Raw genomic sequence first — 25,395 nt, 5'->3', positions numbered from 1 at the left:
TCCCTCACTCTCTGTCTCCTCCAATCTCGCTTCTGTTGATCGAGTAAACAAAGCCATTGGTTAGATGCATTGAGAGAACCTCAATTGGCCTGACCCACCTCCATCCACCCTTCATTAGCACTTACTCACTCAATACCCTCTCGCCATCTTGTCAAAACTTCTCTGTTATCCCTTGTCCTGTCCATCGGCTGGCTGGTTTTGAGCGCGCACATTCCCTCTATCCCCACGTCAACGTTATTAAACCCCACCGGTCCAAGCTGAACAAGTTTACTGACTGTTTAGATAAAGTCTCTCTCGCGCGTCTGACCCTTGACTTAAGCTTTTTGATGACGCCGTCGCGGCTGTGTTGACTTTGACGATCCGACGAGGACCATCACATCGACGATCAACGACAAAACCGTCGCACGCGCCGCAAACTCCGAAAAAAGAGGTCGAATTGGTCAAGCACCGTCTTTCAATCTGGAGCCGTTGACTTTAAGTCGAATTAAAATAATATCCTTATCTCGATCTCGACCAAGGACGCGCTTAATTAATCACATCATTCATCATCACCATATCGTCGAATAATAGCAATCATGGTCGACTTCAAGAGCGAAACCATTCACAAGGTTTCGGAAAAGGTGGCAGATAAGGTGCATGATACCACCGAAAGGGTTGGCGGCCTGCTTGATCAGGCCGAGGCTGGCAAGATTCCCGGCACCAAGGGTCACCATCCTGTCTCTGCTGTCATCGGTACAGCGTTGACTGGTGGTATGGGCAATGCTGGCACCAAGGGCTACCTGGCGGTAAGTTGAACCTCCAATTTGCTTGATCTCGCAAGAAAGGATGCGCATAAGGCAACTTCAGTCGCTATATCATCATCCCTACGTTGAATCGCAAGCAGGAACGCCATTGATCAGGACTAATGATATGATAGGCCTACATCAAGGAGCTGGAAGATAACCCTCTCCGAACCAAGATGCTCACTGCTGGTACTCTGGCCGGCACACAAGAGCTCTTCGCTTCATGGCTCGCCAAGGACCGCAACAAGCACGGCAACTACTTCACTGCTCGTGTACCCAAGATGGCAGCCTATGGCGCTCTCGTCAGCGCTCCTCTGGGCCACTTCCTGATCTGGGCACTCCAGAAGGCTTTCAAGGGCCGCACCAGTCTGCGTGCCAAGATTCTACAGATTCTTGTCAGCAATCTTATCGTAAGTTAACCCGCTGCTTCCTTCATCTATTCAGATCCCGCGCGGACTCTGTTGCAATCGAAGCCAAGATCTTCAGCCGCAGGGCGTGCGGTTGTGAGATGACCATGCCCGAGGTCAAGACCACGAAGCGCAACCGGATCCACAGCCGACGGCAAATTGTGACAGTCGCTAATGGTATTTCCAGATTGCTCCCATCCAGAACAGTGTTTACCTGGTCGCCATGGCTCTCATCGCAGGTGCCCGCACCTACCACCAGGTTCGCGCCACCGTCAAGGTTGGCTTCTGGAAAGTCATGCGTGTCTCATGGATCACTTCTCCCATCTGCCTGGCTTTCGCCCAGAAGTTCCTTCCTGACCAGCTCTGGATTCCCTTCTTCAACATTGTGTCCTTCATCATTGGCACATACATCAACACAATTACCAAGAAGAAGCGCCTTGCAGCTCTCCGTAAGAAGCACTTCGGCGACGACCGCCGATCCAACGCTGGCGACATGCGCCCAGGCCGCCCCGACGACTACCCTCCTCCTGGTATGGGCGGTGGTCCTAACCCTCCTTACTAAGTGACACAATCTCAACTGTCAATCCGAGCCCGGTGAAACCAAGAAGACAGTTAAATGACGATAATGGGAGTGGTGAAGACTTTAAAGAGAAGGGAAATATGGAGCTGAGAGAGTAAGCGAACGATGGCTTCTTGGTAGCGAGCGGATGAACACAAGACCGTGCTCGGATGGGCTGCGTCGCTTGACGAGTATATACCCGAGATGAGGGGGTGAGTAGGACTGGTGCCTGTCCTGAACTCAAGCTGTTCAACATGTATCTACAAGGAATTTCTATTTTGGCGAAGGACATGGTGGATGTAGATGGCAATATGTATGTTTGTATGTGCGAGTTGCTGGTTAATGAAATGAACTACTTAGTATTTTATCTTTTTTGTCAAGTATATCCCGTGTCCTAATTCGCTGGCCAGCTCTTGGCTGAGAGAGAGTTGAGCTTGGATTTGTTTAAGTGGCGTTGGGCAACAGTGAATGCCACCTCCTTATCCATGGACCCTCCTGTCACGTTAAGCTGCGTCAGCAGATCATCATTTGAAATTTCTCGTTTTGGCTCGAGACGTTTGTTGACCTGTCTTGGCAGTCGATCTGTACTCTTGACTTGGAGACAGCGTGAGCCTTGCGAGCTGGACTATGTTTGACAGCAGCCGGAATCGCATCAAACGCAGAAGGTCGAGGCTGTCTGCTACGAGTCTCCAGTCTGTGTGTCTGTAAGGACTTGGCCCAGGGGTGCGCTCTATACCGGGATTGTTCGGGTTCTGGAGGCTTGGTGTCTTTCTCGTAGGAACGGTGAACTGGTAAATGGGGTCTCCTCAACCTCCCTCCTCAGGACCAGCTGTCTCGGCCATGAAACTAGGGCTCCAATATTCCCATTCGCCTTTTGTCTGCTTATCGACCCATAACATACCTCCCGCAACAAGATCGTCTATCACAGTCCGGGCGCGGGCTCTATCCCAGCCCAAGTTATCCCTCAGCATGCCCACACTCACGTATCCCAAGACCTGCGCTGCCTCGACGACCGAGACCTGATCATCGTTGAGCTCGCGAGGTACACTGCGCACGTACTCCTTACGACCAACACGCACAACAGCATATGCGCCGCCTAGGGGGGCAAGAGTCTGCACAGCGCGCCGAATGTCGTCGTCGGCAATAGGGTCAGCGCCGTCCATCCGCCCAGCAGCAACGCGCTCTCTCAGATCGGCCAGACCGATAAGGCCTCCATTCTCTCCCCGCGTAGCGCCACAGACCTCTACAATCCGCACAGCGAGCTCAAAGTAGAAATCGTTGACCGTCTTTCCCAGCAACTGCGCCCATATAGAGCTCCCGTCGGCACTGCTGTTGCTGTTGCTGCTGGCTAACGGGTCTACACCAATAGCAGCGCACATACGCGCGAATTGGGCCCGGAATGCAGGATCGGAACGAATATCGCGGGCGTGCGTGTTGGCGAACTGTTGCAGGAGGGAACGGAAGACGGCGAGCTGGGTTTCGAGAGCCTGGGCATTGTTGGCGCGGAGGGAAGAGCCATGAGAGGCGAACTGCGCTGATGTGAGGCGCGAACGGTCAAAGGCCGCCAGGCCTACACCTTTACGAGACATTGTAAAGATACAAGGTTCAAGTTTCGAGGTTAGGATACTGTTGAAGAAGGAAAGTACTAATAGTGCTGGCGGTTTAGAATTACGTCAAATGGCGGGGGTGGGGCCGGTTGTGTAGGTTGCGAGCTTGTATCAACGTTTATTTAATCGATATAAGAGAAGGCGGATTTAGTCCTTCAAACAAGGTTCTTGAGAGTGTTCTTACAATCGTTACTCGAAACGATAGACGATCTGGTCTGTTGAGGTTATAGGTCATAAGTCTTGAGCAGCACACTCAACGGCACATGTAGTAGAACAGGTAGTGCGGTAAAGAGAAGACCACCGGTATTGTACCTAGACCAGATATGTCTAATCACTCGGTATCTGATCTCTGTCAAATCACCAGAAAGAGCACAGAAGAACAATAGTAGATCCTCCATCAAGGTGGCTCAAGACCTCAACTAGCCCAAAGAGGTGGTGGGTCTAGCTCATGTATCCATTACATGGTTAGCACAGTAGCGAAGACATATAATTTCCCCTTTTGTTCTTCTTTTCTCGTCAACGGCACAAACCACTTCATTTCGCCAACTTTTGCAGTAACTTCAAGGTCTAAAACGTACTTATACACGAATGTATATCTATCTTGTGCGCCGTATGACGCAATGGGACCTCGCCTTCTCAAAGCAAGATCTATCCCTCCTGAATCCCAAGAGTGGTTTGTGTAGTATGGTATCATGCCATCTCTGGCCCTGAGATGTCCAAACCGAACATAGTCTTCAGTCTTCTTCATTTTTGATGGAACTTCTGTTGAGACCTCGCCATAGCCATGGCAGCGTCCAACCGGCCCCTGATCCTGAAATAGTCGTCGCTTCGTTAACACAGGGCGGAAACCTTGCACTTCTAGGCCTACTCTATCTTTGCTACTGATCGCAGTATGTAGTTGATCACTGTGTCTGGCATTGAGGTTGACCGTCGCCCATATCGTCGTCATCATCTTCCCAGTCAGCACCGAATCGGCCGTCGCCTGAGTTTTCGCCCATCTGTCACCAAGTTAGCTATTGCGCAATGTTAGGGCCGTGGAACCAGGCTATATTTACCTTCTCAATGTCGGCATCGTCCTCATACTCAACCTCGTCGACCTCGTCGGCTTCAACGTTGGCCGGAGCAGCGGGCAGCATCTTCTGCAGAGCCTCGTACTCGGAGTCATTCTTCAGCCATCCATCCTCGGGGAACTCAACCTTGACAATAAGGTACAAGTCACCCTTGGCCTCGCCACGCTTCATGGGCATACCCTCACCAGGAATCTTTAGGCAGTCGTCTGGTCGCAGAATCTTGCCACGAGGGCGGTCGATATGGATACCTCGTCCATCGAGGTGCTTGAAGACTGTGCGGGAGAAGCCCGATAGAGCCTCGCCAAGCGTCACAGTCAGCTCGGCAGACAAATCGTGGCCGATGCGGGTGAAGACATCATGGGGCTCTTCGACCAACGTGAAGACGATATCACCAGGCGTCTGGTCCGGGTGCTGATCGGCCTCGCCTTCAAGAACGATGCGCTCGCCCTGCATGGATCCTCGGGGGATGTAGATCTCGAGAACCTTCTTTTCTTGGCTTGTTCGCTTGCCCTTGCACTTCTTGCACCGGTCCTTCTCCTTGAAAACCTGGCCGGCGCCCTGACAGTGGTCGCAAAGAACAGTCTCGCGTCGCATCATGCCGGGGCCGATCTGTCGGAAGGCCTCGACGATACCGTTACCCTTGCAACGCTCGCAAGACGCAGCCTTGGCCTTTTCCTTGCCACCGGAACCCTTGCACTGGCCGCAGAGTACCTGCTTGTTGGCGGCAAACTTGACAGTCTTGCCACGGTAAAGCTCCTCCAGTGTCACCTTGTACTCCTGCTCCTCGTCAGGGCCACGCCTGGGTCGACGAGGTCCGCCGGGGCCGCCAGGACCTCCAGGACCACCGGGACCCATGCCGAAACCGAACATCTGGGAAAGGATATCGTTGAGGTCGACCTCAGGACCGCCAGGGCCACCGCGGGACTTGTCGAAGGCGGCCATGCCGTGGACGTCGTAGAGCTCGCGCTTCTGCTCATCGCTAAGGATTTCGTAGGCTTGTGTAACTTCCTTGAACTTGGCTTCTGACTCTTCTCGGTGCTCCTCGGCAACCTTGTCTGGGTGGTACTTGAGAGCGGCCTATCGGGCATTTGTAAGATATTTTTCTGTGGTTCTTTGAGTGTTGCGATCACAAACCTTTCGGTAAGCCTTCTTTATCTGGTCCGGTGATGCGGTTCTGTCGACTTCGAGGAGTTCTATTCAGCCGAATTAGCCATGTCTTTTCTTCTTATCAACCACCAACTCCAGCGATAGTGGATGGCCGTCGTGGTAAATCTTTTCAAGAAGCGATCGAAACTTACCATAGAGATCAACCTCTTCCGGTCCCGGAGAGCCAGCGCTGAAAGGATCATCCATCTTGAAGATTTGTATGTACTGTAGTCTACAGTACTGTAATGTAATGCAGGATGAAGAATTGGTCCGCTATAGATCAACTCTGTTGGCAGGGACCCGTAGAAAATCTTTTGGCGTGGGTTGTAGCGCGGGGTACTCTACTTGGGTATTACTTGCAGTAGGCAACTGATAGATAGTATCTGATTGAAGAAAAGAATTTTGGTCCTTTTTTCTTAGTATCTTTCAGGCTAGATCAAACAATATTCTCTTAAATAAATTTCTTTATTATTATATAGGCAGTCATTCTGACAACACTTATTCAGCAGGCTCTGGATGCGTCATGTTCGTTGACGCCTATTTATCTTCTGTGCCCCTCCATTTCAACCTGTTTGTGATTACAAGTCATTCTTTTAACACTGTCGTATTCTCAAACTTCTTCAGTAGAAAACATAATCACGTTAGTTACTAATGACCCACTGATAAGAAATTTTAATCCTTATCTCTAACAAGACCTTTTAACGGTTGCCACATAGTGGCGCACCACCCATTCAAGGGATGCACTAGCCGCAATATCCTAAACTCATAGGTAGACTCGTCTAACTCACTCACACTTGTATAAGTCCTTAATTGGATATGAACATTCTATCTTCATCATGAGATTGTTGTTGAGCCGCTCGACGCGGCTATCGACAAGCCTTATACAGACTCAAGCCCTTTACCGTTCAACAATACCAATTCGTCGAGGCTTTACCAGCTCACTCGTTCGACATGATCAAAATTCTGATATAGCATCCAAACCTTCACCAAGTCAGAGTAATACGGATATCCTCTCTGAAGAAGCAAAGCAAAATGGTCAACCGGCCAAGAAAACCTCAAGGCTGGCAGCCTTGAAAAAGCGTAGCCAGACACCAAATACCAGTAAGACCGGAGTTAAAGAGGATGAGACAAGTCAACGATATATCCTCGGACGATCAGCCGACAAGCCAATTCGTGCGCGCTTTGCGCCATCTCCTACTGGATACCTGCACCTGGGCTCGCTCAGAACAGCTCTCTTTAACAATTTGGTAGCAAAGGCTACAGAGGGAGGTGACTTTATTATACGAATTGAGGACACCGACCAGGTAAGTCTGCACTCCTTTGCTCGTTCAAGGTGTACATATTGACACATACAGAATCGTTTGGTACCCGACGCTGAAGAGCGTATATTTAAGGACCTCGAATGGGCTGGTCTGTCATGGAGCGAAGGTCCCGACAAAGGCGGCCCATACGGCCCCTATCGTCAGGTAAACCCATACTGAGCCTGTGACACGGATCCATACTGAGAAATCATCATAGTCAGAACGTCTGGAGACCTACAAAGAGCATACTCAGACCCTCATCGACAATGGTTCCGCATATCGCTGTTTCTGCAACCAGTCGGTACTTGAGGCTCAGAAGCGTGCTCTTCACGACGCTGGCAAGCCCACCGCTTACCCAGGAACATGCCGCTCCGTTCCGCGTTCCGAGTCTGATGAACGAGCCGCCAAGGGCGAAGCTCATGTCGTTCGATTGGACTCGGGTCGCTTCGGTACACCAAAGTTTAAGGATGCTATCTATGGCCCTTTCCAGAAGAAGGAGCCCGAGGAGGATTTTGTGCTCATGAAAACCGATGGCTTTCCTACCTATCATCTTGCAAATGTGGTTGACGATCATCTCATGAAGATTACTCATGTCATCCGTGGCGAGGTCAGTACACAAAGATATCGTGGATCATAATATTGTTTTCTTACAATCTGCAGGAATGGCTCATCTCAACGCCCAAACATTTGGCTCTCTACGAGGCTTTTGGTTGGGAACCTCCGACCTTCGCTCATCTAGGCCTTCTCGTCAGCAACGATGGATCAAAGCTTAGCAAGCGCAATGCTAGCGTTAACCTTTCAACATATATGGACCAAAGGGTCTTTCCTATGGCCCTACAAGCCTGGCTCGCCAACTTGGGCGCTTCGTTCAAGAAAGGCGTCCAGACACCACGTTTCCTGGAAGAGGTGGCTGAAAACGTACGTGATGCTAGTTGAAACGAAGCAGAAATCCCCTTTATCGAGATACTGACAAGTGATGCAGCTGAGTTACAAATTTACACGTGGTGGTATAAAACTAAATCCACAAAAGCTTGACTTCTTTCAACACGAGTACAGGAGTCTCTTATTCAAAACCCCTCTCTCCGGCCACACTCCTCGCGAACAGGCTCTCATTAGAGACAACCTACTCGGCCCCCTTATCAACAAAGTCCACGAAATCACCTCGTTTTCCAAAGAAAGCACTGACAACTATGTACCGATCCAACCACGTGGTACCTCTCTCAAGTGGCCTGGCCCTTTGACTCCAGTTCCAGCCATGCTGTCATCTGAATCATCGCAGCAGTCATATACCTTCCAAACCCTTGCTCAAGAAACCTCGCGATACACTTCCGCGGATGACATACCGCGCCTGCTGCCGTACCTGTTCTGGCGCCCTCCCATTGCCATCTACCGAGCGGCGCTCGCTACTGAGACTCCACGTCGTGATTTGATCAACCTCGTTCATGATACGGTCAATTCGACAGACAGTTGGGAAATGACTTTCGAGCGCCTCTTGGAGCGTGTCCCTTCTGATCAAACCCCTGATCTGCATAGTATTATTCGCCTGATTGCTGTTGGCAGCCCACAAGCTGTCGCCAAGGCATCTCGTATATTGTTCAGCATCTTAGGTCAAAATGAGTGGCGAGTTCGTGCCACTCAAGTGCGCGATTTATTGCATGAGCTGGACTCAGGGGGTGAGAGCCTTCGTCAGAGGTGGACAAACGAAGCTGCACCTATGACTTCAGAAGCCGACGCCGTTGTTGGATAGGTATTCGATCTGTACTTGACAAATCTTCGACACTGAGCTAGATCGACACGCTGTAAGATCAACGTAGAATAATGTATCACTTCAGCAATATAGATAGTGCATATCACTCGAGTCCGAATCTGTGCGTGTATGGGTGGAAATCGCAAACGATCAGTCAATGTGCTGTCATAACTTCATGATTGTTATCAACTATGAACTTCCTGTGTCCCTTTTCCTGTCCTGTTGTGACGGGTAATTATTCTGGCAGAACCAAGATCCCCAACTCCGGCTCCTCTCTAACTAGATTCCTTGATATGCTAACTACTGTGACATGCCTTTAAAAAAGTACAAGATTAAGATAATGGCAAGATCGCCATAGAATAAATAAAAGACACTCGCGTTGGGATTTCTCTCAACTCACGAGCCTCTGAGGTGTGAAAATTTCATAAATGTCCAAAAATGCAAATTCGCTGTGAGGGTATATATCTAAAGTTGAAGGATCCAAATCTGTGATGATGTTAGCGATCGGAACATTGGCTTTGAGCTGAGAGATGTTCACATACCTCCATCTTTCCTGTCTCTGTCCGTTGTTTTCTTGCCTCATCCTTGACACTATCGATCACCATTTCAAGGTCGTCTTGATCGCCGACTGTAATCATGTCTCCACTGGGCATATCGTCGTCCTTGACCTTGATCTTGAATCGACGTTTGATGTTGAACTTGTCACGGACTTTGTCGCTTAATGTTTCGAACCGGGTGTCGGGTGTAATCATGATGAGCTTGACTTCATCAGCGTGGACCTTGACTCGGATCTTTGTGACTTCAGTTCGACGGCTGTTTCTTGAGCCGCCCGAAACAGAGCCAGGGCCTCGGCGTTGGCCAATCATCTCGAAATCGTTCTCGTTGATGGTTCCCTCATAATCTGAGGCATCTTCCTCTTCGGAAAATTGCTGGGGTCTCATTCGTCTGCTGCCAGCTGATCCTCTTGAGTTTCGGTAGCCATCAGTTGCCGAATACATTGCGTATACATCCTCTGGTGATCTTGTCTCCTCTGGAATCTGCTTAGGCCTCAACTGCAATGGTGGGGGTTCCCTTTGCAGCGGTGTGCGGGTAGTTGATGCTGACCTGGCCGGCATGGGCCTTCGGCTATCCGCAGGTGAGGCTGTCTTCTCGTACCGCCGGTTTGGCTCGGCTTGTTGAATGTTGAGTTTGGCCAACTGAGGCTTCTGGTTGCGCACGGAAGCGGCTCGCGAGGGGCGCTCATTCTCTGGTGGAGGTGTTGGCGGAAACACGTTTCGGCCGTTGGGAGGTTCCGATTGTTGTCTTCTAGATGACAGGCCAGGCTTGACGAGGTTTGTGGCTGCAAAGGAGATGTTGTCGGCAGGACGGTCGTCCTTAACTTCTAACTTGCCCGCCTGTAAAGTGTTAGTCATGGGCTTTTCACGCATGCAAGGGACAACTGACATTCTTGATCTCAGAGCCAGCAAATCCGGTAAAGGCATTGGCACGGTCTGAAGCAGCGACAAGTCTCGCCTTGCCGAGGTAGTCTTTCGTCTTGAGATTTCGAACTTTAGCCTCGTTGGGCCTGTAAACAACTCCCACAGGGATAGAGAAGACAGTATAGCCCTATGGATGTTAGAAAAAGCAGTAACAACCAACCAGCAATTTACTAACCTCTGCCTGTTCGTTGATAGCATCGTCGATGACGTTGTGGTCTTCGACCACCTTCTCCTTAACAGCATACGAGAAATCTTGCATTCCAGCATCTAACTGTTGCAGGTAGATGTAGCAGAGACCTCGGTTGAAAAGCACTTCACAGGAGTAAAGCTTGAATAAGAGACCCAGTTGAGCATAGTCAATCATGGCATTGCCACGAAGATATAGGAGCGTATCGTTGAAGTTAGCGAGCGCTTCCTCAAAGTCGCCGAGAAGGAAATTCGAAACGCCCTGTTGAAAATAGGCAACGGCGAGGTATTGGTCTAGCCGAATTGCTCGCTGATAACTCTCGACCTGGGAAATAGGATCAGTATATGAAATGCGGTAGGATTCGCTGCGGACACAACTTACAGCCTTCTCATGCTCTCCAAGTGTGGCATGGATAACACCCATGTTGAACAGAATCTTGCTAGTGTCGCCAATCTTTCCAAACTCGTTGAGGGCTTCTTCGAATTCATTGTTATCGTAACGACCCAGGGCTGCTACCCAGGTCTCGATTTCCTGTAGAAATCGTGTTAGCGGAATGGCCTGCAAGACATGGCGTCTCAAAGCCAGAGGCGGGTGAGGACTGTACCTGTTTCAACGACATGATGGTCGCTGCAGGACAATGTACCACAATAGAGTTGAATTTGTCGTTACAGTAATACACACAATAATGGACGAGTCGGGACTAGAGAGCGATATGGGGGGGATTCCTGTGGTAAATAGGGAAATTCAAAGCTTGAAGGGAGAGATGGGGGATTTTGGGCTGGGCGCTTAGATGTATGAGGGACTGTGCCGACTTATTATTTGGAGGGCGGGCAGCGTCTACACCTGAAGTAAAGTCCGGTGCAGTCGGGTTAGCTGGCGGGGCAGGTACGCTAGGCACGGTACGGGGGTACAGGGGGTAGTGCCAGTAACAGGGGCTGGGGGTGTTGAAGCCAAGCCTGGCAGGGGTAGAGACAGCGACAGAAGCGGTGTTGCCCTTCTATCCTGGGATGGATGGAGCGTACTCTGTACAACGGTTGGTCTTTCCCTGCTTAAACATGGAAGCAATTGGTGCACTTAAGTCCTCGATGGCTTGGCAGCCGAGCCAGTGGCGTTAGCTTCAAGGGAGAAAGAGGCAAGTGAAGAATTGAAGAAGGGATTGGCTTATTTTGTGATACAGTTGATCGGTATGAGATTAGGTTGGATCTTATTTTCAATAGCTTCCACTTCCATGTTAGCCCTGAGTCCTCAATACGCGCCTTCGAGCTTATGTGGGTGGCTCAGGATATCACAGACTCGGCAACATGCGTGATCTTAATTCAGAAACAATCCAGCTCTCAATTGACAACTCTAAGGAAAAGAGCCGGTCTTCTCGGCATTATTACGCGTATCTGGTAAAAACAACGCAAAGCAGTTAGAGAGCCAAGAGTTGGTCTGCTGTAAGTGGGATGTTTCTATCCGACCAAGCTGCAAGAATATGGCAGAGCAAGAAAACTTCCATGATGAAGAACAAAGCCGCCCAGAACATTGTTTCTCGGAACATTACTCGATCACTGCGAGCCAAGAATCAATGGCAAGGTGATGGGGGTGATTTATGCATTGTTAAGTTGATATGACATATCAAGCGACAATTGATTGATGAGTGGTTGCTACATCTAGACCCAGCGCCTAAAGAGGATGGGAATTGGTCAAGCTCCTTGACCCAGAGTTGGTTGTCACAGGCTAACCTTGGGAGACCTAGGGACCTGAGGGACCTGACTGACTTCGATTCTACAACCACACTCTCTGTACGGCGGGTCAGGGGGATGTGCAACAAGGGTCGGCACGTTTTTCTTCTTTTTCTTCTCCTTCTCTCCCATCTGCTACAGCAATGTTTTGAGCGGTATCTGAGATCTGAAATGTACAACTGCTGTAAGTGCATGTGCAACGTCTGATCGACCGCTAGCCTGATGTAAGAGAATTGCACTCTTACCGGGCCGGGTTTGAGCTGTCAACCTAAATCCTCATCTCGTTTCGATTTCGGGGAATTCTCAAAGGAAATTGATGAGTGAGGGAGAGTCTGATCTAAGATTCAGTGATTGTATTGCATTCGTATCCATCGCCACTAGTTGCTATCCGGGGGTTCTCTAGGTCACCAGTCAGCCAACCAGTCCAGCAGTGATTCAGTAGTGCTGTGATGTGATGACTTGGTAGTCAAATGTGATGCAGGTAGGTAGTTCATCAAGATGCTGCAGGTGTTGAAACCAGCTCACATGTTGAATCGAACCACTGCATTCATCAGCCTCATCAGATGCTTTAAAAATCGAAAGGTTCGATCCGAGTTCTGATCGTTGATTTCCATACCCGGGGTTGACGACTATGCCATAGTTTGGTAGGGACAGGGAAGTTTATGCACCTGCTGCACCGATTGTCACAGGTGCTGGTCACTGCCAGGGGCGCTCCTTGATTGGGTATTAGTCAAGGGTCCTGGGGCATCATGACCCGCCTAGCCACCCCTCGGCGCCTACTGCGAATCGTGTCTACTAACCTTTCAGGTAAGTAAATGGCCTCAATGGGAATCTACAAGCATCGCCCAACAATCAATTACAGGATATACCCCGGTCGAGCGCTCTTTAACACGCTACTGACTGCATCCAAGCTGTTGGTGTCGAATGACGTGCCTACCACCTGTCCTCTCGATCAACTTTAATCTGGTTCTAAGCGCCCTGGGCCAGACCGTCAAAGTGATAACCCAACGTTGGACTCCACAGATCAGACCCAAGTCATGGAATGGGGGCATACTCGGTCCCGAGGGCACGGGATCAAAGGAAACTTCGCCAGTGGTCTTGTTCGTATGCGAGGTCCAGTAATCAATTGACAGTGGATCTAAGTTGCGGTGGGAGAAGAACGACGAACGGTAGGACGGGAAAGACGTTATGCTTTTGACACCTACAGCCGAGATTCAACCCTAACGGCTTCAAGCGATCTTGGCAATGCTCCTATACCATGGGAACGGAGATGAGATGAGTAAGTACTATGTAGCCACCAACAGCGTTTCTCGAAATAGGTTCTGTCATGAATTGTTTTCCTCATATGACTACGGAAACCAACAGTTGTCATGGCTGTGTCGTGTCATTGACCCTATTCATCTACTGGATTCCTAACCTGTGATGGAATATGCCTTGGATTACCGCGCGCGTTGTACGCTAATGCGGCCACTCAACACGCATCTCAATATCCAATGTAACGCCGTAACACGGCCTTCATCCTGTCTTTGACAGGCATCTCAGTGCTGCTGAAAATTTCTCTCGTCTTCAAGCCTTGTAACTTGGCCAACAGTAAAGTATGGACATAACCACACCCCTCTCTCAAGGAGGCATTACGAAAGCTGCGACTGCCGCAGTCGAGATGATGCATTATGCCCTTCGGCTCATGACGATCCGGAGCCCCATGGAGCCAAGCCAGGGGGTACAATCTGGTTACAGCCCGAGACCCGAGTATGTTGCAGAAAGTTTCTAGACGTCATGGTATTCAGGCACCAGATATTCGAAACATTACTAACTTCTAATAACTTGTCGTCTTGTTGGATACAAGATCGTTTATTTCATATGGCATTCAGAGATCTCAACTTGGTCATCAAACACACCTAGTTAGGTTATTAAGTCCGACAAGGGAGTCAAAACCAGACCTCAACTTGAGTAAGACTGCCATCATTACTGATAATCAGGGGAAATGCCCCGAGATTGGTATTGCCTCCTACCTATCAACATAGACGAACCGAGTGCCCTTGTCATTTTTTATATGTGTATCAACAGATCAGCCATAGTCATTCTACCACATCAGACATCACAAACAACTAACAATTTAAGAATGATCCATCAAGGTTCAATATTGTTTGCATGTTAGAGTCGGTTGCACTTCTAAACAGAATTTCCTTTCTTCGTCTTCTCCTGTTTCTTATCGTCACATCAGATCTCGACTTTATCTGTCATGCTAACCGGCAAGTTCAACCCAAGACCAAGCCTTGTTTCCGCTCCTGTATTTCTCTTACACGTCCACCCGTTATCCCCATTATGCTTCGTCTCAGTATCTTTTCTCTTTCAGAATACGATTATCTTATTGGACGCCGTGCGTGTTTGATCGGTAGATGTATTATGACAATCCCTACATTATCAGCCTGCCGTCTCTGTACCTGGCAGCAACTTAAAGCGTTGTGGAACCTTGTATGCAGCTTCTACTTACACCACTGTCTCGTCTCGCATGAGGTCCATGATTCTGTGGCGTATCTGAGAAGTTTCATCTTCATCTCAGCCGAGCTCGTATCTTAATGCACCAAGGCCGTGAATCGAAGAATCCACTTTCCTTGTCACAATATTCCCATCGGCCGTTTACCAGTCTTTATCGCGAGCATTTGTGACCGCAAGAATTGATTCCGGATCCTTTGTAAATGGGTTCCTACTATGTTTAGTTTTCCCGTCAAAACTTGTCATATGGTAAGCCTCTTGCCTTTTTGGACTCAATATCGAACCATGGTCATGGCAACACCCATGCTCGATCTTGACCCAAAGCCTGGTATCGCACCACATCTCGCCGCAGCACGATCGTCATGTTACAGATCCCCCGCAAGTCACTCTCAGAGCCAACTCACTTGTCAAGGTCTTTGTTTCAAGTTTACGAGGGGACGGTTGACTGGATGAACATGATTCTTCGGCATGCAGACATCATACTATAGTCAAAGTTCGTTCATCCAGTTCTTAGCCTTGTTCGATGCCAATGTTGATCGTTCTAGGGTCGATTACTGATTTGGTATCTGACTCGTTATCATAGCATTCCCTTCTCGACCTCATCCTTGCGCTCCTCCCAGAGCGTCTTGCCAGTACAAGAACATACCGTCTTATCGTTATCCCACATACCCGCGCTTCGGGCAATGATGCCCACAACGGTATCCTTATCATTCTTTAGGGGCTCAGCATTTTCTTCTTGTCTTGTTAGGACCATGGCGTGTCCAATAACCTCCCAGATTTGGAACCCATGGTCCACAAATGAAGTACCTCTGCCATCCTCACCAACTTGAACAAGGCCGAGGTCTCCTCGAGGCTTCTTATCTTCTCCTGCCCAAACAGGTCCTGTCGAGGTTGCGCCGTTTTTTAAATCGCCGTATGCGCGAATTGAAGCTCGATATGTTCCAGGCGAGACGCCACGGATAGACAAGTCAACCAGTGTTCGCCCTGAGCTAACCTGGACCATTCTTGCCAATCCTCTTACATCCCGGCTTGGTTCTTCGTATAGACCATCAACAGGATCTTCAAACGTTTCTAGAATACTGACAGCGGCACCTAAGATCCAGGTCAGTCATATATCGTATCAGGTAGTTAAACCGATCGTCGGGGAAGCTGGGCATCCGCGACAGCACGAGTCAACAGCAATGTTGATAGCCAAGAAAACAGCTTGCACGTACTGTTCGAAGCTCCTGATCCACGTAGAATGGCATCTCTACCAGTTGCTTGGATAGCCTCCACAATAGCTGATGGGGCAGCTGGGACAGCAGCACAGTCAGTATATACACACTTGAGGGAAACAATCCGCCTTACCAGTGCCCTTGACAGATACCAATTGGTCCTTCAGGTTACCCTCAACATTCTTGATACCGCCGAGCTTATACAAAGAGTCTGAAACTGCTTTGATACAGCCGTCACATGACAGCGGAACTGCAAAGAGGGTCTGTTTTCAAGGCGTTTCATTAGTATGCTTGATGTGGTGAAAGCTGCCAACAACTCTCCTCGTCCCCTTTTCCACAGCCATGACTCATCACTCATAGTTTTCTGCGCACCTCAAACGAGTTATCAACAGTCATCTTGCTGTGTGCTGCGTTGATCTGTTAGTTTCATACTCGCAGTGTAAGAGAAACCCATAGAATTGGAGAACTTACATGTGGGGGGCGTGGTCTTAAAGGTGGTATTGGAAAACCGGTACTGGTAAACTGAATAGCTGGCTGCTGCGAGTAGAGATGTAGTAGCAAAAAGTCTAGTAGGCGTAAACTTCAGAGGCATCTGTCAGAAGAAGAGGAGGAGGTTGTAACACGACGTGGTCGGGTTTTGTTTGCTGCTTTGAAATCCACCCACAATCGAGTGATAACATAACATCGGGGTCCGGAGTTGCACCCCCCAAGAAGTGGGACCAGCGACTTCGGGAATCGGGCGAGGTTAAGTTACAGTCTGAGAGTCTGGCTTACTGCAAACCCGGGATAAGTACACGTGACCTCGCTATTGCTGACTCAGCAATCTACGCTTGGCATCTGGATCCAAACTTTCTAGTTGAGTGTTTCAGCGTGGGAGATCTCGCGATACAGCATAGCCCAACGTTTACGGCGACTCAACCCCTCCTCGCCGTTTCTGTGGTTGATTAGCCCAATTGGAGGTAATCTCTGAGAGACTGTTCTCTCGAAACCTCCAATATGTCGCAAGTTCTCGGTCTCGTGAGCAATCCCTAATATATATGTCTTAAAACTTCCTCAATTCTAACCAATATCGAATAGACCAAACTCGCCTACTCTCGAGTATGGCATGGTGTTTCTGCTTCCGCTCCCCATGCCACTCTATCGACTCAGCCCGGGGTAACACCGCCTTCACTCGGCCGTCTCGCATCCCGCATCGCCGTCCTTCTCATGGGCAAGAACAAGCCGATCTTCGACCCCTCGACCGACTGCGGTGACTATGTTGTTGTCACAAACTGCGCCGCCCTTCACACAACTGGCCGCAAGAAGTGGCAAAAGCCATACTACCGACATACTACTCGACCTGGTAGTCTCAAGACTGTGACAATGGATGTCCTTATGGAGCAGCACGGAGGTAGCGAGGTGCTGCGCAAGGCTGTGCGCGGCATGTTGCCCAAGAACCGACTACGAGACAAGCGATTGGCGAGGCTCAAGGCCTTTGAGGGAGACGCACACCCGTACAAGCAGAACTTGATAAGGTTTAGCGGCGTGCCAGTGGGCAAGCCTGGTTGGGAGAAGGCTGTCGAGAAAGTTCGTGAGGGCGACAAGAAGCGATTATAAAGTGGGCACGGTGGTTTACGATGGGATGAATGGCTGTGAGTTGAAGAGCAGTTTGGGCGGACTGGAAGTCCTTGTACTATCTGTACCAATATTTTGGGTATATTTATGACCTAGCATCAAGCAATTATCAACGTTTTCTAAGCTGTGGTCCTTCTCGCTATGCTCTGAAATCAGCCGATGTCGAACTGATTTGTGTCTTCCAGGTGGGATGTGCTTCTTGGTCATGGGATCTCCGCTGATCCGCCAACTCATCTCATAGTCCGAGTCTATGCTTCTGAGTATGACAATTCAGGAATGTCTCACATATGCAACTTTCACCACGCATCATGTCTAAAGGAATCTATGAGTTGGTCAAAAAGACGCAATTGGATATCTCATATCTATTATAGAATCTAAGCCAGTCGCTTGGTATCATTCCTCTTCATGGGTGCATCATGTTTCGCATCTTAACCTCTATCGTTAAGAAACACACGGTCTTTCTCGTTTCAACCTAAAGCTTCGATTGCAGATTGTCTCGAGAGACTTCGCACTTGATGAGACCATTAGGGCTGGACTGAGGAGCATAGACCTCGGCGTCCTTGCCTGTGTTCTTGATTCCCTTATGCCAGCTAAGGTCTTTACAACAAATTAGTATGAATATTCTCCAATGAGGATAGTGCTTGAACTTACCAATCTCGAAGTAATGCTTGTTAGGTAGTGAATAAGTGACCGTCGCGACCTCGGGCACAGATTCGAGGATTTGGCCTGACATCTTGTACATGGTGGCTTGCACGCTGGCACTCGCGTCCTCGGCGAAGGTCTTGAGGGTGATATTGCGTGCCGCCTCACGCGCGCTGTCGAACTTGGGAGCAAATTCCTTCACGGCAGCGAGAGAATCGAACTTCTTCCATTCCCATGTAGCATCCACATCCGTCGAGAAAATACGGTCCCATGTCTCAGGAAGCGTTGTATACTCGTCGCGGACAAAGCCATGGAAAGCAGAACCGGTACTCTTGAGAACGGTCAAGCCAACAAGAGAGCTCTTGATCTCAACGCCTTCCTGTCGGCTCACACGAACTTCGACATTTCGGGTCTCCTCGCCATCCTTGAAAAAGCTGTGCGGATGGGGCTTGCCATCAACATCAAGACGCGCCCAGCGAACAGTCTTGACACTGACGTTGGCAACGTGGATGTGCTTGTACTTTTCAATAAAGTGGCTGCCGAGGATTGAGGCGTACAGCTCAGGGGGGTTAACAGGATTCTGCTTGGCGGTGATGTAGATGGTGTTCTTGATAGAGTCTGTGGCAACGACGACACTGTTATCGGCCTGAGTGTATGATGTCTCAATCTCGCCCTCGAGGAGACAGCAAACGGTCATCTCTGTGACGGTCTGAACACCGGTAGAAGCATCGCGATCGACTTTGCAGACGCGGACATTGTCCTTTCCGTAGCGAGCAGCAGATACGTAAGGCATCGTGATGGCTTTGATTTGTTCTGTTTTGCTCTGAAGTTGATGAATGAAGGTACAATCAGATAGATAGTATATGATGGCGGGACAGATAAGCTGTATTGGAACAAATGTTGGGAGCTACTATCGCTAAGAGATGACGAGACGTGAAAAGTTTAGATCGATAACAACACGGCACGAAACAAGGGAGGGAACATGCTTCTAATATACAAGACGGCTGGAACGTCAGCCCCCCCTCGTAATAGCAACAACAGCTGAGCAAGCATACAAAGCTACCTACCCCAAGCGGCTCAACGGACGGAGACGGACGTTGGCGATCCATCAGGAACGAGCGCCCGCGGCCGAAGAAGCAAGACCAGTATTGAATTGTAGCATACCTTGCCATGGTATGGGGCGATCAGGGTCGGTGCCGGGCTACGGAGGACGCCGATGCCCTGGATACCGTATATCGGGGCCCGCCTGAAGCATTGGGACTCTTGGAGTTTCTTATCTTGACTTTTCTCTCTTATCTGTCTCATGGGATATGCAAGTCAACAAAATACAACTTTAACCGTATGATTTCTGTGAGATGGTTACATAGACAGACATTCATTGGTTTAATAGATAGGACAAATCGGGTCATTTGGTTTCGCAATGATAAAGTTGCAGGTCCAAAGTCTAACATTAGCACATGAATACCTGTGGCAGATACCTATAAGTAACAGTAAATCTTGAATACTTAACAATCGCCGTGCGTTACGATTTTAATGGTCGTTTTGTTTATTCTGCACTCTGGAAGAGTTCTAAGACTTAATGAAATTGGGGTAAACATGTGTACCTCTCTGGAAACTTTAACAGCACACCGGACTGAAGAGATAATAGAAATGTTGTAGATAATCATTAACTATTTAAATAACAGAAGCTAGTATACAAGCATACAAAATGCTGGGTTGTTACTCGATATAAAGTGTCGATCACAAGGCAACGACTGGTCACTGGCACAAAATTGAATTAATGCTGCTGTTCTACCCAACTCACAAAATTGTTCTTTTTTCTACTGTCGTGTAACTTTAGGTGACAATTTCGATATTGAGTATGAATACCTTGGTCAACTCAACCAAAAGAGTATCCACAGCACGCTATCGGATCATCAACAACTTAGACTATATGGTTTTAGTGAAGCCCGGCCAATGGATCTAATCTGCAGCTACCTTTACGGCGCATTTATAGAGCTGCAGGTTAGGTTTAGTGCCTGTATCTAGATGGAATGCATCACCATCTGGCTGGGTCCTGTCTGCCTCCACTATAGGGCCCTGGCTGTCCCGCAACCCAACGACCTCTAACCTCGATCCTCCAATCAATAGCCTGCTCCTCCATCAAACCCTGTCGAACTGCTCTTCGAGTCTCCTTCGTTTTGCTTTTGATATTGACCTATCTACGTAGTCTACAGGCATCAATCTAGATATTGCTTGTGCCGGTGATCTGAGCTTTGGTTCTTACTTCGTCGTTGCGCTACCTACTCCCCACAAAGCATAAAGTGTTGTATCTACCAAACGGCGACGTCTCCGCTCTCTCGAAACTCCAGCTTAAACCACGATTTCTCTATCCAGCTGGGTACAACGTCTCCACGCGATCGACGAAAACGCGGTCGGGTTTATACTTGCGACGAAATACCATCATTACTCTCGCCTCCGCCGTCAATTTGAACTCTGTCATACGACGACCAGCTTGTTTCTGCATCAAACGATATTGTACCGTACTCGAACCTTAATCGCGATCGCACCATTCGCCCTCGATTTATCAAACACCCAGTTGATCGACGAATGCTCCTCCACCACTCTTGGGCCCAGTCCCAACCGGTGGGCTGCTCGCCATTGTCATGCTGAGCTCCTCTGCAGCTCAGAAGGGAATGACCCCTCCGAGCCAATCTTCCCAGCCTAGTCTGCCTCAGCAGTTGTCTGGCCGTACGAGCTTTGATCGGGGTGATTCAGGCCTGCAACCTCCCAATGGCGCCAACAACCGCAACCTGTCCGCCTCAGGCGTGTCTTTTGGGCCCAGGGGAAGTAGTCTCAATGTTGCTCCCGGCAGCTTCAGCTCAGAGCTGCGCAGTCGGGCTGGGAGTAAAACTGAAGCGGGGTCGGTATACCCAAGTAGCTTCATGGACAAGGTGGAAGAAGACGACGCGGACACACTAGCTGAACAAGCTCTAGCACACCTCAAGGAGAGGCTTAACCGTGAGATGAAAATTAAGGAGGGTAGCGAGAACATGCTCGAGGCGCTGAACTCTAAGAAAGCGAAGCAGACCAAAGAGCAACGGCAGAAGGTTGAGGCAGAGCTCAACGCGAGCAACTTGCGTATCAAGGACCTACGCCAGAAGATCTCCGATACCCAACGTACACGACAAATACCACCCGACACACCGAAAAGAAACCGTACTCAGAGCAACACTATCGAATCCACCAGACCCATTGGGCTACGCTCACCACAAAGCGTGTCGAGGTCAATTGGAGAATCCGACGCCGAGGAACCGACGGAAAGCCCGACTTTTGCGCTCGCTGAATTACTTCAAGCTCTGGAAGTGGAGGGAATGACGCCTGAGTACTACGTCTCACGAGGAAATCAGTTGGTCGATCTTTTCCAACGATATCCTACTCTCAAATATGACTTGGTCTGGTCAATCTTTGGGCTCCGCATGCAGGTAATGCTACTGAGCGAAAGCCGCGAGGTTGTGGCTGCTGGCTATCGAATGACCAGATATGCGATATCCGACGTCGCATCACTCAAAAAGATTCGTAGTCTGAACACAGACTATTTGGTAATTCGGTAAGTATCTTGGCTTGTACCAATTCCATGTACTAACTAACATCTCAGGTCCCTGAACAACTATCGCAAGGCGGATGTTGAACGCGAGCAGGCACTCAAGTTTGTCCGCGCTTTCCTTGATGTCAAAGGTGGAGTCAAAGAGGTCTCTCGATCTGTTGTACGCACCATTGTTGCAGTTGCTGAGCACGGGGAGGATCGACGTCCAAACGGCCAGCCGGTTGAAGGAGAGACGGACCGTCTACGACCTATCTGCATCGAGACACTGGCAGAGATTATAGTGCAAGATCCAGCACTTTTGGTATCATCCGGTGGTCTGGGACCGCTGACTGAGGCGCTCGCGGAAGGTGTCTATAAAGCTCCCGAGAGCTTGGCCTCTGCGTTCTTATACTTGCTCGATTCTCCCCAGACACGAAAGTACATACAACCAGGTTATGGACTTGAGGTGCTTTTTACCGTTTTTACCGACCACCTCCTTACTAACGAAACTGTGATGAAGCAAAACTGCAAGGCCATTGCAACAGCTTTGAAATCATGGCCTGGGTTGATGACCCTATGCATGTATGATCTGCGAACGATTCGATCTTTCGTCACGAGCTTGCTGCTGCCTAGCGACGCAGTCCGCGAGACCATTCTTGATCTCATCTTCTCTCTTTTACGCATCAAGCCACCAGCCTGGGCGACATCGTTTCTGGCCGGAAGAAGATTGACAACATACGGCAGAGTAGCGAATCTGAGGTCTTCTCAAAAAGAAAAGAGCCAGTCGCAGTTCATGGAGGAGGATAGTGGCGAGCAGAATTTCGTCGAACACTATACTGCCTTATTGCTCGCCGTCTTTATTCGAGCAGGCCTTCTACCCATTCTCCTGAAGATCGCTCAAGGGCATGAGAACCCAACACTCCAGCGCAAAACAACTCTATTAATCAGCGAAGTACTCAAGCTTGCTAGCCGTCTCTTGCCTCCGTCCTGGAGTGCTGAGCTTCACCTTTTGCCAGAGCTTTTCTCATCGGCAGCTAACGTTGGTCACAATGACCATTGGGCCGCTTCAGGGATTGTTTACCAGATTAGCAGTGTCAGTCGAACATTGTATCGAAGCACACCGTCAGGTGCTTTGTCAGGAGCGTTATCGTCTGGCAACCACATAACTGAGCTGTCAGCAATCGACGAGACACCTAAATCCCACCAGTCTTTGGTTTTTGATGATGCCACATTCAGGCAACTCCTGATTGATAGCAACGTACTCAACAGCTCCAACTACGCCAAGTGGAACTGGGAAACCATAATCAAGATCATTGACGGACCTTTGCAGAGCGGCAAGCGACTAGAAGAAGCCATCAAAGCGTCCAAATTCATGAAGAGAATCATCAGTTTCTACCGGCCATTTAAGTATAGGTTTGCTAATGTCAAGAACACTCGAGGTACTCAAAAGTATGTAAGGGCTGGCTGTGCCCTGATGCATTCACTGCTTCAATCCCCCGAAGGTATCAAATTTTTGGCGGACAGCAAACTGCTCAGGCAGATAGCGGAATGCCTAGCACAATGCGATCCGGTAAGGCCTACTGCTCTGGTGTTCTTTTCCTTTACTAACAGCTACCTCAGACTAGTGGGCTCACAGCACAATATCCAATGTTCTCAAAAGACCGAGTCACCGACACGTTGTGCGCGGGCTACTTCTCGATGGTTGGTGTTTTGAGTGGTGACCCAAAAGGACTTCAATTACTAGAACGGTGGAGGATGTTCAACATGATATACCACATCATGGACCTGAAACAGAGGCCCGACCTCATCAAGCTGCTTCTTTCGAGCTTTGATTACAGTGTCCAAGGTCATCCTCGCGTATTGGTTTCTAAAGCTTTAACGGCTGGTACGAAGGAAATTCGAATCCATGCAACGAATGCTCTTCGCAAGTATGCAATCCGTCCAGTACCATCGGCCAATAGTCAGGGTGGTGTAGGAGATTCCAAGTGGGCTATCCAGTTGCTGGTCACACAACTTTATGATCCCGAGATTGAAGTTTGTGCGACAGCTGTTAAAATTCTAGAGCAGGCTTGTAACCGCAAGACCTATCTAGAATACATAGTCGAATGCAGGCCAGCTCTTGACCATTTGGGCGAGATTGGAGCACCACTTCTCCTACGGTTCTTGTCGACTTCTATTGGATATCACTACCTGGATGGACTGGACTACATCAGCAACGAAATGGACGATTGGTTCTTAGGACGTAACGATACCTACGTCAAGGTTATCGAGGCAAGTCTTGCCAAGACGTTTCTAATCGATGGAGACGAGCACAATCCTCGCATGAGCTTATTCAACGACGGCGAGATTGATGGGGAGTACCATGACAGCCACGTGCCACCGCACTTCTACCGAGAGTTGACTCGCACTCAAGAAGGATGCAGACTACTAAGTGACAAGGGCCACTTTGAGGATTTCGCTGCCACGATACGCGATCACGGCATGGATACAGGTGATGCAGAGGTGCTTACTAAGGTTAAAGGATGTCTTTGGGCAGTCGGCAACGTCGGGTCGATGGAACTCGGGGCACCTTTCTTGGAGTCCAACGACGTGGTGGAACATATCATAAAGATTGCCGAGCAACACGAAGTGATGAGTATACGTGGAACAGCATTCTTCGTTCTCGGTTTGATATCTCGATCAACCCACGGTCTGGAGATTCTGTCCGAGAACGGATGGGACGCCAACACGACACCCATGGGCAGCTCCCTTGGTTTCTGTATCCCCAACAGCTTGTCCAAGCTACTATCACTGAACCCGTGGAAACAAAAGGCAGTGACTTCAATCACCCTACCACCAGGTCAACGCACCGCCCAAGAGCCGCCGCCGCCTCGTGCTGCCAGGCCACCTCTCGAGCCATCAGAACTCCCTGCTTTACTGAGTGACGAGGACGTGAATACAAGAGTCCTAGAACTTATTGTGGATCTCGGAAACATGGTGTTATACAAGAAGGCAGTTACGGATCTTCAAAAGTTGCGAGCGCACAAGCCGACAGCTTTCCGAAGCACTAAATTCTTCAAAGAGGTGATGGCTGCAATGGAATGGAACCACTACCGGTTAGGTGTGAGGAGGATGGTTATAGACCTTTTCGATAAGAACGTCATGCGCCAAATCGTCTTTGATGAGACTGATGGGGAAGATGACGATGATGATAGCAGCGACGAGAGCGGAGAAGAAAGTGGCGAAGGAGAGAACAGTTCGGGTGATGATAGAACCGAGAGACAGCGCAGCATCAGCGAGCCATTGGCACCGCCGCCAGAACTCACACCAGCCCCGCTCAGATTGAGGCGGTAGAACGATGGCAATGAAGGTTGGAGAGAGAATCTACATAGCCAATGGCGAAATAAAGTTGGAAAGTTTCAACTGTATGATACCAATGACAACAATGATGACAGCATGTTAAAGGGAGGCGGCGCCGAGTTGCATATATCTTTGTGATGCGCGGTTGAAGTAAGGGATCGGTGTCCGGACTGGAATTTGGATCAAGGAGTTATTGGACAAAAAGTTAAGAAAGAGCTCTTTCTGACTGTTGGTTTGGCGAGTGGTAGATGTCTGCTTGAAATGAGCATGAAGCGGGCTGCATAGTCTCTGTAGCCGAGACAAGTCGCTGGTTGTGTCCACCCAGGACATTTGATCATGTATAGAGCAAGTATACGTTGATTATGTCAGTCGATTAGTACTTGGCGACTCCCAATCAGTTACATATATGAGCAGGTGTTCGTATCATGAACTGATGTGTGCGGCCTACTTTATAGTGACGTGAGTAACTTGAGCCCCACCAATGCCGCGTCCGATTGACGGCGGCTGAACGCGGGAT

General features: G+C 49.3%; 9 protein-coding genes across 9 annotated transcripts; 4 read left to right on the top strand and 5 right to left on the bottom strand.

Moving 5' to 3' along the window:
* Positions 1–575: 575 nt before the first annotated feature.
* On the top strand, positions 576–1,751 carry FSST1_007518 (Mpv17/PMP22 family protein; the record flags this gene model as incomplete). Its single annotated transcript, XM_083224310.1, has 3 exons — positions 576–785; positions 917–1,192; positions 1,377–1,751. 3 exons carry the CDS (start codon positions 576–578, stop codon positions 1,749–1,751), a joined length of 861 nt encoding a protein of 286 aa, XP_083083479.1.
* Positions 1,752–2,554: 803 nt separating this feature from the next.
* On the bottom strand, positions 2,555–3,337 carry FSST1_007517 (ESCRT-II subunit protein SNF8; the record flags this gene model as incomplete). Its single annotated transcript, XM_083224309.1, has 1 exon — positions 2,555–3,337. One exon carries the CDS (start codon positions 3,335–3,337, stop codon positions 2,555–2,557), a length of 783 nt encoding a protein of 260 aa, XP_083083478.1.
* A 920-nt stretch (positions 3,338–4,257) lies between these two features.
* Positions 4,258–5,778, bottom strand: FSST1_007516 (uncharacterized protein; the record flags this gene model as incomplete). The annotated part of the gene is made up of 4 exons (XM_083224308.1): positions 4,258–4,353; positions 4,411–5,502; positions 5,560–5,618; positions 5,724–5,778. 4 exons carry the CDS (start codon positions 5,776–5,778, stop codon positions 4,258–4,260), a joined length of 1,302 nt encoding a protein of 433 aa, XP_083083477.1.
* A 629-nt stretch (positions 5,779–6,407) lies between these two features.
* FSST1_007515 (glutamate--tRNA ligase MSE1) lies at positions 6,408–8,619 on the top strand (the record flags this gene model as incomplete). Its single annotated transcript, XM_083224307.1, has 5 exons — positions 6,408–6,875; positions 6,927–7,037; positions 7,090–7,479; positions 7,533–7,790; positions 7,855–8,619. The coding sequence occupies 5 exons, from the start codon at positions 6,408–6,410 to the stop codon at positions 8,617–8,619; spliced, it is 1,992 nt and encodes a 663-aa protein (XP_083083476.1).
* A 465-nt stretch (positions 8,620–9,084) lies between these two features.
* Positions 9,085–10,903, bottom strand: FSST1_007514 (uncharacterized protein; the record flags this gene model as incomplete). The annotated part of the gene is made up of 6 exons (XM_083224306.1): positions 9,085–9,105; positions 9,162–10,013; positions 10,063–10,224; positions 10,273–10,608; positions 10,666–10,815; positions 10,889–10,903. The coding sequence occupies 6 exons, from the start codon at positions 10,901–10,903 to the stop codon at positions 9,085–9,087; spliced, it is 1,536 nt and encodes a 511-aa protein (XP_083083475.1).
* A 4,178-nt stretch (positions 10,904–15,081) lies between these two features.
* Positions 15,082–16,310, bottom strand: FSST1_007513 (copper chaperone CCS1; the record flags this gene model as incomplete). Its single annotated transcript, XM_083224305.1, has 5 exons — positions 15,082–15,596; positions 15,719–15,796; positions 15,852–15,981; positions 16,091–16,125; positions 16,190–16,310. 5 exons carry the CDS (start codon positions 16,308–16,310, stop codon positions 15,082–15,084), a joined length of 879 nt encoding a protein of 292 aa, XP_083083474.1.
* Positions 16,311–16,714: 404 nt separating this feature from the next.
* On the top strand, positions 16,715–17,314 carry FSST1_007512 (mitochondrial 54S ribosomal protein uL13m; the record flags this gene model as incomplete). Its single annotated transcript, XM_083224303.1, has 2 exons — positions 16,715–16,735; positions 16,796–17,314. 2 exons carry the CDS (start codon positions 16,715–16,717, stop codon positions 17,312–17,314), a joined length of 540 nt encoding a protein of 179 aa, XP_083083473.1.
* Positions 17,315–17,804: 490 nt separating this feature from the next.
* FSST1_007511 (urate oxidase) lies at positions 17,805–18,767 on the bottom strand (the record flags this gene model as incomplete). Its single annotated transcript, XM_083224302.1, has 2 exons — positions 17,805–17,929; positions 17,984–18,767. The coding sequence occupies 2 exons, from the start codon at positions 18,765–18,767 to the stop codon at positions 17,805–17,807; spliced, it is 909 nt and encodes a 302-aa protein (XP_083083472.1).
* Positions 18,768–20,619: 1,852 nt separating this feature from the next.
* FSST1_007510 (RICTOR family protein) lies at positions 20,620–24,872 on the top strand (the record flags this gene model as incomplete). Its single annotated transcript, XM_083224301.1, has 3 exons — positions 20,620–21,563; positions 21,612–23,109; positions 23,160–24,872. 3 exons carry the CDS (start codon positions 20,620–20,622, stop codon positions 24,870–24,872), a joined length of 4,155 nt encoding a protein of 1,384 aa, XP_083083471.1.
* Positions 24,873–25,395: the final 523 nt, after the last annotated feature.

The sequence above is a fragment of the Fusarium sambucinum genome, chromosome II (genome assembly GCF_050947815.1).
Source record: "Fusarium sambucinum isolate potato_lamoka chromosome II, whole genome shotgun sequence".
Taxonomy (NCBI): Eukaryota; Fungi; Ascomycota; class Sordariomycetes; order Hypocreales; family Nectriaceae; genus Fusarium; species Fusarium sambucinum.
This window is presented reverse-complemented; position numbering and strand designations above follow the sequence as displayed.